At 47.2% G+C, this 12227-nt stretch overlaps 1 protein-coding gene across 1 annotated transcript in view; it reads left to right on the top strand.

The window, feature by feature from the left end:
- The first annotated feature begins 843 nt into the window (after positions 1–843).
- The window catches only part of clmpb (CXADR like membrane protein b), a 65920-nt gene continuing 54536 nt past the window's right edge, over positions 844–12227 (top strand). The window contains exon 1 of the mRNA XM_027031386.3: positions 844–1480. Coding sequence (XP_026887187.2) covers positions 1450–1480 — 31 coding nt within the window. The 5' untranslated portion in view covers positions 844–1449. The remainder of the gene's footprint in view (positions 1481–12227) is intronic.

Raw genomic sequence — 12227 nt, forward strand, 5'->3', positions numbered from 1 at the left:
CTAGCATTTTCTGTTCTGTTGTCAGTGGTGCTGATTGGTTCACCATTGTTTGTTTACCTGTTCGGATCGGGTTGTCCCACAAGGCCACAGTTCAGTTGTTCTCCATTCAGTTGGATCCGCAAAGATCCAACCCACATTCCATGCAGAAGGCTTTGTGTACAATCCTGGTCACTTGGCTACAGCACCTGGCTTATGTTATTCCTACCTGCCACTAGGTGTAGGATTGTATTTCTTTTTCTTTCTTCAGCATATAGGTTACCTATATATAGATCGCCAATGATGGTGTTCTCCTCAAATTCATAGGCAGAGCTGTGGATAATAATAATAATAATAATAATAATAATAATAATAATAATAATAATAATAATCTGAGTTGTGTTGGAACTTTGCTTCATCGATCTGTCAAAAAACTTAATGAACTGGAAACATAGGAAATGTCACTGTTTTGTGTGAATAAATCATCTCCGCAGAACGTGGCTTTATAACACATCTGAAGCATGCCCTCGTGCGCCTTTTTTTTCTAATTCATATTACAAACATAAGGTAGAATCCAATTTTGGGGACTTTGTAGCTGGTCCAGTGGTTTACGGTACTGGTATCGATTTTGTCGTCCTGTTCTTCCCTGTGGGAGTAAGGCACCCTTTTGTAGAACAGCTATTTTTGAAATCGGAGAAACTACAAAACGACTGTTCATTTTAGGTTGCACGAATATGTTGTACGAATAGGTTGCACCAATATGATCACATTAAAATACCATGACAGCCAGTCAATATTTAATCAAACACTGAAAGTACATAAAGTATCTCCCTAAGTGACTCGAAACATAGCTACATAGTACAATAAATGACTAATATCAGTTAACTATTGGTATGTGGGCAGTGATTAAAATTCTGTCATGACGCACAAAGAAATCGCACTGTTTCCGGTTGCACTGTGACAGTCCGCAATCCGCGTCAGTCCTGAGCGGACCTCGGCACGGAATTGCGCTTGCCATTCGTCCTGGAAGGCAATGTGAGCACCTCGGACTCTAGAGGTCCCCATCCTTCAGCATCCACCTACCCCGCACTGCACATTCTCGCGCGTCGCACACGGACACGCAGAGGCACGAGACAGAGGAGAAGGCGCCGTGTCACGGAGTCAACGGGAACCTGATACACACGCGTCGTTTTGCAAGACCGAAAAGGGAACTTCGATTTCTTTACCGAGCAGATGGAAATGTCCCGGGGACACGGTTCCGTTCCTTAATCGGGGATTCGTCTTTCAGAATGTCTTGACATGCTGTCCTTGCGCGCGGGTCATAGATTCCTGTTCCCCTTTCTTCCGAAATAGTGTTTCTGTGCAGCTCCGTGGCGACTGATTGCTCGGGGCCACTTGCGTGAATTTGAGGGAGCCAGAGTGCATTGTTTCCAGCTCCTGCCTAAAGAACTTAGACCCCAGTCGCGTGCCGTGATGTCTGCGACATTCCGATCATTGTTTCTCGGTAAGTCGATTCTCCCAAATGTGTTTTGAAAGTATGCAAAAAAAATGCATACGTATATATTATCCTATTTGACGTATGAAAACCGTGGTAGCCCTTACGAAGGAAAATTATTGACCTAGGGCGAATGGCTTACCACAGATATTTCTAAGTTGAATTGATCTAACGTCATGTGGCAGCGGTTTTACTATCGGTGAATTTATTCAGTGTCATTGGATCTCAGTTGCGCTAGCTTTCATATTGTTTATAGCGAAAAACAAATAATTTGTCTTCATGGTGTCGATGCATCTCCAAATTTCACTTGAAAGTCTTCACGCAATTTAGATGGACGAGAGGCGAGTCGCGTACAGTTTATTAAAGAGGTTCCCCACACCCATACAAGGCGGCTGTTTTATAAATGAAATTAAATTCAAACCAGATGACTGTGTTTTCTGTGCTGGGCTGAGATGTAAACTGAACCCCAGCCCTGGCTGTGAGTAAAATAACTAAGCAGTTCAAGGGCTGGTGTAAGCGTTATACCTTTTATATGCCTTAAACTCTGTTTTGCTGAACGAACAAAGACGGGGCACGCCACCCAATCCGAGACTATTCATTTGTTGTGATAAGGGATGGAACAAAAAATAGATTCTCTTGTTACTTGTTCGTCAATGACGGGAAGCTCGAGTGGCCAGTGCGCAACCATGGAAAGTGACCGCCTGGTGCGGGGGATACGGGGCGCTCGCGTGTCCGCGCGTGCTGGGGTCACAGCTCAGAAGGAGGTTGCTAGACGAGTGACCAAGGCGACCGAGTGAGCTTTACCCTCTCCGTGGGGCACGTCTCGACGAGTTCCTCGGCGAGTCATACCTCCGGCTTGGTTTATTGTCGGTTTTCAAAAGCATCCTTCACTGTTTATGTATTTATGCGTCTATTTCTTTCTTTCTTTATTTGTTTATTGTTTATTTATTTATTTATTTGAGCTTGCTCGTGCCCCGGAATGTACTCTGCCCTGTAATCCTGTTTGTGTGTGCGGAGATGATGGATGCTTAGCTTGGCGCCTCTTACGGGACTTCGATCCCCGAAATGTATTACACAGTCTATTAACATTCCTCATGCGTTCTCCGTGGCGTGGCGCCCCGCGCTGAGAAGGTCAACGATGCTCAAACACCTCGGGGGAAAAAATGACTCTCGCGACACGTAGCCTGTATCAGAGTCTTTTCGGAATGATTGAAACATCGTTTATTTTGCCCTCTCAGTAATGTAAGATATTACAAGTTTCCACCCCTTCTCTGCCTGGGAGTGTGGCATGTTAAGTTCTGAAGTTAGTCCGGTTACGCTCGGTGAGACTGCCGGGCCCGTACAATTGTCGTTATACAAACTGTATCACTAGTTATGTGTGTCGTGAGTGCCCGGTGTGTCAGGCTAGTGTGTAGGTTGCCAGCGACCGACAGTGATTTGGAATACGAAAGTCTGTGTGAGAAACAATATTTGTTACAAAGTCTGGGATGTTTTAATCTATCTTTAAACTACTTAGCATTCACTTTAATAAAAGGCTCTAAACATAGACACAAACGAACAAAAAATAAACTCAGTTATAATCATTCATCATCTTTGCCCTTTAGGCTTCATTAATACTACATCCCGGTTTTAATTAGTTAATAAATTTGTTTATTTATGAATATATTTTTTGTGTGTGTAATGAAATGTCTGTTGTCTATTTAGCCTAGATTCAGAGACCATGGTAACGTCTGTGTGACTTAATGTGATATGTTGTAACGGTGGTGATGTTATTATGGCCATCATTAATGACGCTCTGCTACGCTGACTGTGGCTCCGAGACTGAAGGATCATGGGAAGGTGGCAGAAGGGTGTGTGCCGTGCACTTCAGAACGTGACTCACGACCCTGTTAACGCTAATCACCCGTACACGCTCATTCATGTGCACGGAAACAAATGTTAAAGCTTATTTGCCATTTCATTAATACACGATTTTTCCTAATGAGTAATTTTATTAGATAAGACATTAAAAAAAAACGTGAAAACGGGATTATGGATGTGTTCCTAAGAGCTTTCCTCTTGTATAATTAATCCAATCAATAGTCTGTAATAATGGTAATGTCTTCTTTATCTGATTGCAGTATTTAAGATGTCTAAGATTACGTTAATGTAGTCCTGTTATGCAAACCAGCATTTAGTGGTCTCGCGGCATGTCTTACGCTTTTCGTCCCAGTTTGCTTTGCAACGAGGGAAAAAAAAATCCTGATCTAAACCAGAGTGCAGTGTGGAAGTCTTAGCAGCCCAGTACGCCATGATGAATGACTCTCCCCTCATTCCTAACAGAGTGCCTGACATGAATGGAGAGTTTTAAATGAGTGCCTCGGCACTAATAACAGATTGTAATTCACTTGTCAGCACCGTAATGGATCAGTAATGAAACGCCATTTTACCTAGATGTTACACGATCTCTTTGCTCTCTCACTTCTTCAGTTCAAGCAGGGGTTTTTGAAAGTGTTCTCGACCAGGAGGGTTTAGCGGACCCTGCAACCTGTACCCCCAGGCAGCAACCGAGGTGGACGTTGCCGCTAGGTGTTCGAGTCAGGGCGACCGTCAGATCTGACAGCGGTGTGCAGTTGGTTAGGGAAACACAGCTTCTGGTCCTCAGCTATATTTAGCTGACAACCAGCAAAAGAAAGAAGATCTGAGCATCGTGGAGATGACAGGACGCTGCACACCCTGGGGTTACAAAGTAACGTTCTGGTGTATTTGTACCTGAATCAGTAAGCATGCACACGCACAAATGTTATTCAAAGTGTGACTTGTCACCGAGGTTTAAACTAGAAACATGACATGGGAAATATCAAATGTCCTAACACTGCTAGTGTTCAGCAAGTCTTTATTAGCTTCACTCTGGCTGTTTTTTTTACACAAGGTTAGCTTCACTCTAGCTGTTTTTTTTACACAAGGACAACACCTGTCTGTCTGTCTGTCTGTCTAGTTTGATGCCAGCTAGTCATTGAAAGGGAGTATAAGGATAAGGGGAACTGGTCAGCTGGTCGTTTACAGGCAGTATCTGTCCGGGTGAGGGCAGGCGTTACAATTTTGGCTGAAGTATTTTAGGATGAAGGGTTGGCTGAAGGTTTGTTTGCTGGCTCAGAAATGTTTAGCCCTGAATCATAAATAACACAAACTCCGTCCTGAGTTGGCTCGACCACCTGGCTGTAGAGTGACTCGGACATTCCTGAGGTTTTCTGTGATCTCCGTGTCCAGACTTCCTGTGCACAGGCCTTATAGTCAGCCGTGTCACCAACAACCCGGGACTCAGGAAATCTTTCAAACTTTCTCCAAAGAATAGTGCTGTTCTCTGAGCACCCTTCACCCTATATATTCTAATGACTGCACTGGTGTGGTCAATGCATCCAGAATCAGCAGTGTTACTAAATATGGATTCTGGCCTTGCTTTTAGTCGTCCTAGCGCCAGATCAGTAAGAACATATCGGCGTCTCTCAGTGACGGGCAGTGTCTTTGTCAGTGAGTGTCACTGAGAGCATCTCTGTGACAGGCAGGTTATCTGAAGCTCTAGTTATCCAGGCGCGCTGACGTGTACGACTCATTCCAAAAGAGTAGAGCTGTGCATCGACTTTCCCTGCAGATTTAAGGCAACCGTTAAAGAATACAGTTGAATACAGTCTGTTGCTGCTGTGTCGGGACATGCTAGTATCGGGACATGCTGTGCCGGGACATGCTATTAGTGACTTTGGGTTGGGTTTCTGGGAAGCTGATTTGTGACGTGACCTGTTAAAAAGCGACGTTACTGAGAAGAGTGTGCTGTGGTACTGAGCTACTAGTTCTGGTGTCCTCTTCATGTTCTGTAGCTCTTCCTTATGCATGGGATGCGCCAGTATTGCAGAAAACAGTTTATCTCTATTAAGTGGCAGTATAAATGTGTTGTGAAAGAGGTTGAAACTGAAAAGATGTTTTGTTTTTTGCATTACACTCATTGCTGTGTTTATGAAATAATTCCTTTAAAGATTTAACAGCACTGGCAACACCAGAAACCTCTGCCGTCAAAATGACAGCTTCCCCACTGACTAACATATTTCAGCTTCGTAGACATTTCATAATGTTTTAATTTATTCCTCTGAGCTGCTCTCACGTACTTATTTTTAGATGTTAGATAAATGTGAAGTGTAATTTTCCTCTAACCACCTAGTTCTTATTGTCATTCTTATGAACATAACTCTTTTGTGTGTGTGTGTGTGTGTGTGTGTGTGTGTGTTTGCACAATGGAAAATGAATAAAGTGTGCCTAAGAAATGCCAAAAACTCTCCAAAGTAAACCAGGAGATACGTCTAAGTTGCTTTTCAGCTATAAATCTTTGGCTTTTTTAGACTCGCATGGCGTAATGACTTCCAGATCGCCATGTAGCAGATGAACAGGAACTGCCTATTTTCCTTTGCAGCTAAACTTTGACAGATGTGGGTGAGGGGTTCAGGTTCGGTGTAACTCAGAGCAGATGTGCGGCCTGCTCTCGTTGCAGCAGAGCAGAGTTTCTTTCGTAAGTTCCTGGGCATGTGTGGACCCCTCCCCCCAACCCCACGCACCAATGCAGTGCAGATTTCCAGGTTTATAAAGCCACATCCACCAGGTATTACGGGTTTGGCTGGTCGCTTCTGCTGTGTCTGTCTGAGAGTGACGGCAGGGAAGATCTGCGTTATTCGTCGCAGTAAATAGCCAGTGAACGATTAGAGACTTTGTTCTCCGCAGCGTCCCGCTCCCTGAAACCTCTTGTGCCTTCAGACAGTGTAAACAGTTTGATGAGGGTTCTCACCAAAGTGCTGCAACTTGCACAAAGGCTAACAAGGTCAGCGTCCGTAAACCACAGGCTCATTACAGAGTGCGCATGACACATTCCCCAGTTTCTTCTTGGTATGTGGATGATTGTGAGAGGGAGTTCAGACTGGCAAAACCTCTTCACTAAGACCAGTCCACACCTGGTGATGTCAGCACCTGGAGGCTCTAGTTGATATGATATGCTATATCATATGTAATTGATATGGCATGCTAATGCTAGAAATAGCTAACGAAAGCCTTAGGCATGTTGGGGGCAGCCAGAGGCAGGGGCGGTCTGCCCTCTGACCAGGCTGAAATGTTTCCAAATAAGTGTCCCATGGGTGTTTTGGTGAATCATATAAGGTATCAAATGTAGTCAAATAGCACACGGATTTTTAACCTTTAATATATTGCAAGGCATGTCACAGTCACAATGGCCACACAGTCATGCATATGCTGCCCGTGTCAGATTGGTAGTGCTGCTGTGACCCTGGGCGGGACAGCGCATGAGCAGTGGGCGGGACAGCGCATGAGCAGTGGGCGGGCACATGGGCAGTGGGCGGGCACATGAGCAGTGGGCGGGCACATGGGCAGTGGGCGGGCAAATGAGCAGTGGGCGGGCACATGGGCAGTGGGCGGGACAGCACATGAGCAGTGGGCGGGCACATGGGCAGTGGGCGGGCACATGGGCAGTGGGCGGGCACATGGGCAGTGGCGGGCACATGAGCAGTGATCCATTAGTACAGAAGAGGCGGAGAATATGCAGATTAGAGAAAAATGACATTTAAATCTTTAAAAATCGGCATTAGAAAAATCTAGCAGCATGGCCAACCCAAGCAGCCCACTTGTAGCTGATGGTCTCCAGCATGAGAAGTACCTGAGATGCTATGAATAGCGTTGGTGTGTTTTTTTATTCGTGATGTGCGTTCTCAGGGTGGGAGTCGCAGGGCGGGTGATGGGTGGAGGCAGTGCTGCTGAAGAGATGGAGCGCTCGGTTCTGAACGCTCAGAACGCTGAGATCCCTAACATGACGTTTTCTGTCACCTCAGCCTCCCGCAATCTTAGCATGGGGTCACTGAGCCGTCACAGGATGATGGATTATCACCGTAATTGCACCTTAGCACAGCATGCGTCCTTACTGAGGGGGACTCAGAGCACGCACCAACACCCTAACACACACGTGCGTGCGCGCGCACACACACACACACACACACACACACACACACACACACAATCTATTTATTCAGCAGTGTTTTGCTGAGGTAAGACATAAACATAGTTCAAAACATCATCAAACACCTCACATCCAAGCACCCTTGGAGGCCATTTGCAGTGCTCATTCACTGCTGCGCGTTCCCATCCATCTTTCTGCATTGCGCACGTGGAGCTCCGTGCAGCCCTGCTGCGTTCCTGCTCGTCACACCACCTCCCAACGTCGGTCTGCGCGTCTGCTCTCTCCCGGTTGGCCGAGGAGTGTCCTCCCCCTCTCTTTCCTCCCTGTCGGCCTGCTCGGACACCCCTTGCGCCTGTCCATTGAAAGCGGTCAGTTAGGCGCGCATCTGGGAGTCCGTGCGGTGTCGCCTCCCTCCAGTAACCGGCATCTCCAGGCACTGCGGCCCTGCTGCTGACTCCTACCGGTTGGGTGAAGCATCATGCTGCTCCTTCAGTCGTCTCCCTTCCAGTCTGACGGACGGCCCGCTGGACATCTAGGAGAGGTTCTGGAGCAAAAGTGTGGCTTTGTGGACGATAGAAATATCAGAACGCCCTGCTTACCAGAACATAGTATTAGCACGCGTACCACTGCATTAGTTGACCCGCCGTGATCTTTGTCAAAAGATACTCCTACGTGTGAAGTATTTTGCATGATGGGTTGAGGAACTGATTCTCTGTAGCCTTCAACTACATCCAGAATAATTTTGTTCAAGTCAGCTCTGCGTTATGTTAAATTTAGCAGTTAGTTTGTTAGCAGACCCAGAGCAGTAGACTGGCAATTTTATGTGGCTTACTCTGTAATAGTTGTTGCATTCACTGGTTATTTTCTGCTCTCATTTTCAACATTTTAGTTCCCTAATGGATCTTTATGCATTTTTAATGCACAATGATCTTTTGTTGTTTTTGTTATTTCTTTCGCTGGCCAGTGGCTACAATCTTTTTTTTGCTCATCAAAACGTAATAAATGAACTAGTGCCTAGTGATTCAGAGATGCTTGCTTAATAAGATATTTAGCCCCCCTGTTAAGTGGTCTTATCTGGAAGCAGCCGGCTGATGAATGACTTAATTATTCAGTTCCGCTGATAGACGTTCGCTCGTGCCCAGAGCAGAGACGGTGTAAAACAGAGTATTACCATTCGATCACAACCACTAACTTCAAATAGCTCTCAAACAGGGCTGATTACAGCAAACCTTAACAGAGCAACCCCGCATAATAGGTGGGCCGGCCCTCTGCACAGGCCCCTGGAATAGTCACGTGTTCTGAGTACTCGTTCAGGCGCACAGCCGTCTCGCATGGCGCCACATGCTGCCCCGGCCAAAACGACTTTGTCTTTTCTGTTGTGTTCTCCTCCTTCCCCTGCTCTTCGTTCCGTCTGCCCACCCCCGGTTCTCCGGAAAGGGTTTCACAACAGATGGCTCCACCACCTTTGTTTTCTATGAGTCGTTAGACTTGAACCACTGCTGAGGTGGAGGCTTCCTCCACCCACCATGCCCATGCTAGATGTATGCCTTTGGCACATTACTCCATCACCTTTGGACACACACACACACACACACACACACACACACACACACACCTTACCCCTCTCTTCCCTCCGATCTTTGGGCCATCATGTGGGTCCAGGCGGCGTAGGGAAGCACTCCCCATAGGAAGATGAGGTCATGCTGTGGATATCCTGCACGGTGCAGGATGGCACGCAGAGAGAGCCCAGCAGGTCCCAGGCGCCTCTGGGAGAAGCATGCATTCGTGCCACCCCTTCGTGGAGCAGATGCTGTCATGCTCACTCCTGTTGTGGTATCACAAGTACACTATGGTCTTTACAATGACTTAAACATCCTACAATATTTTTAGCACACTTAACAAGTTACTAGAAGCTCCATCTTTTTTGCCAAGCTGAATTGTTCAGGGGCTTTTATTCCTTTACTGTTCTGCTCTGTTTTAGAAGCAGTCCTCACTTGAAATTGAACCTCACGTGATTTCTCTGACTGTCATTTGAAGAGGGAGTAGAGAGAGTTGGTGTTTGGCAACATTTGCTGGCTTCGATTCAGAGCTGCTATGGACGAGATATCGGCTACGTCTGCAAAACCAAGTTTTTAGAATAATTAAACTGTGAGCGAGGATGACACCAGACCTTACACCCACTTTACTCTGCCAGTACACTTTGTCTGTGCAGGATATTGTGTATATATTATTTTATCTACCTTCATAATGCCGTTCAGTGTTGGTAAATCTCACTTGAACTATGGCATATTTAAGGGTATTCGTAACAAGGAGCTTTGGACTTTTATTTGCGTAAAGCAAGCTGCCTTGCTGGTTATTCCAAAAACAAGTGCATCCAGACGTCAAAAGGTCAGGCGCACTCGTAGCATGTTAACCTTTTCTCTCAGACACTCAGATACTGACAGTGAGAGGTGCCAAGCTTTCAGATCCTCTCTGGCCTCCGTGCTAATGAAGCAATTTGAGCCATCCTAGTATGCTGCAGGGAGCCCAGAGAAAAGAAGGAGGAGGAGAAGAAGATTGAGGAGGTAGAGGAGGAGGAGAAGATTGAGGAGGTGGAGGAGGAGGAGAAGGTGAAGGAGGTAGAGGGGGAGCAGAAGATTGAGAGGTAGAGGAGGAGGATAAGGTGAAGGAGGTAGAGGAGGAGCAGAAGATTGAGGAGGTAGAGAAGGAGGAGAAGGTGAAGGAGGTAGAGGAGGAGCAGAAGATTGAGGAGGTAGAGGAAGAGGAGAAGGTGAAGGAGGCAGAGAAGGAGGAGAAGGTGAAGGAGGTAGAGGAGGAGAAGAAGGTGAAGGAGCAAACAGGCGCCGTTCAGCGGACTGGGACCATGTGAGAAAGCGTCTGCACCAGCTACAGTCCTGAGCATGCTCAGTGACCCTCGGCTGATTCACCCAAACTCTACTCTCCAGTAAGCTCCATCGAGGAGCAGAATCTTTCCCTGTAACTAACAGAGTGAGCACTCGTTCAGGGTGATGGGAGTTGAGACGTTTTGCCCAGGTACATTGCCCAGCCCGCGCTGGCGAAGAGGTGTGCAGTCAGTGCGTACAGTGTTGCTCTCACGCCAGCTCTATGCTGTTCTCATGCTGTTTGCCTCTTCTGAGACGGCGGATACTACAGTACATCCTGCACGGGGGCTCACGCGGAGACAGGTCACGTGAGGATGGACCTGGCTCAGTCTGTTTACCGCTCTGTCTCTCTCTCTCTCTCTCTCTCTCTCTCACTGCATCTGTGATTCATTCATCCAGGCATGAGGCCCCGCCATGCTTCAGACACTGGCCTTCGTCACGGGTAAACACTCCCGTCCCACACGTCTGCTAAACCACAAAGAGGAGCTTTTAGTGTTTCAGTTCCCTCTTGAGAAAAGTCGTCCTCCCCACCCTCCAACCACGTCTCTCATATAGTCAGACCCATCGTGTCGCCGGGGAAGACACAGAGCAAAAGACGGAGAGAGCAAGGAAGGATGAAAGACAGAATAAAAGATAAAGAGGACAGTGCATCTACCACCCCCTGTGGGAAGGGAACACCATGTAATCCACGTGTCAAAGTTCACTGTTTACACCGCAGCCGGTGTAAACGGCTCTCTGGCCCAATGAAATTAGCCTGACATCAGGACGGGCTCCGCCCTCCACCGTGGAGCTGATGCTGGCCGGGGTATGGGCGTGTCGGGCTGACAGGCTGATGCGTTTAAGGCGTGCACAATTAAAATCAGGGTGCTGTCCGATAACCACGGGCCAAGCACCGATGGAAAGGGATTATGGGACACAACTGCCTATCTTCCAAAGTCAGGGTTTATCCAGAGGTTCTCTGTTTCTCTCCAGGAGGTAATGAATGACCGACAGGTCTTGACAGGCGGTCCGGAAGGCAGTCAGAGTTCCGACAGTCGCTCACAGGTGTGTGTGTGTGTGTGTGTGTAGCTGGAGATGGAAGATGGAAGATGGGATGACAGATCTGGAAAAAATCATCTGCCTGTCTTATTCTGATGCCTCAGCTGCAGATGGGACTCATCATAGAGACAATTTGTGTGTGTGTGTGTGTGTGTGTGTGTGTGTGTGTGTGTTTGAATGTCACATTCAATACTCTTTTACTTCACAGTTGATTTATATGTAATTTGTTTTTCCTCTGTGCAGACACGTATGTTTGTGTGTTTTCTTTGTCCGATTTGTGAGTGTGTTTCTGCATGTGTCACGATCAATAGGAAAACACTTCTGCCAGTGGAACCCCCGTGTCTTAGGGAAAAGCTGCGAGTAATTACTCTTTGCCTTTCCCACATTGTCCCTCATTGCTCTGGAGATGGAAATCTATCATGTTTTGATCATTGCATCTGGACCTGATCTGGATCAATACAGACCTGATCCTCCTTGTTCTTGACGGCGACACAGTTTTGCTTTCTCTTCCGGGTCATTGGAGGGCACAGTGTCTCGCAATAGCGCCCCTTTGATCTGAACTAGTAAACCCTCTGGTCAGTGGGAAGGAGACAGGGGGCAGCTCTGCCGCGTTCTTTCGCCCGGGCATCGTATGCGCGGACGTGCGCTCCCACGTCTTTCTCACCAGCTACTTAGAAAAGACGTTACACTAAGTAGCAGGGCTTCTTCTCAAAGTGCGAGTGCCACGTCTGGAGCTGGCGGCCTCTTTCCCCTTGTTAGCAGGAGGCTATCGAGTGCTCTCACGATGGAGGAGCGTCAGGGCCTCACGCCGCATTCCTGTCCCTCACCGCGGGAGCCGGCTAACGAGCGC

The sequence above is a fragment of the Electrophorus electricus genome, chromosome 6 (genome assembly GCF_041902795.1).
Source record: "Electrophorus electricus isolate QZ-2024a chromosome 6, ASM4190279v1, whole genome shotgun sequence".
NCBI classification, from domain to species: domain Eukaryota; kingdom Metazoa; phylum Chordata; class Actinopteri; order Gymnotiformes; family Gymnotidae; genus Electrophorus; species Electrophorus electricus.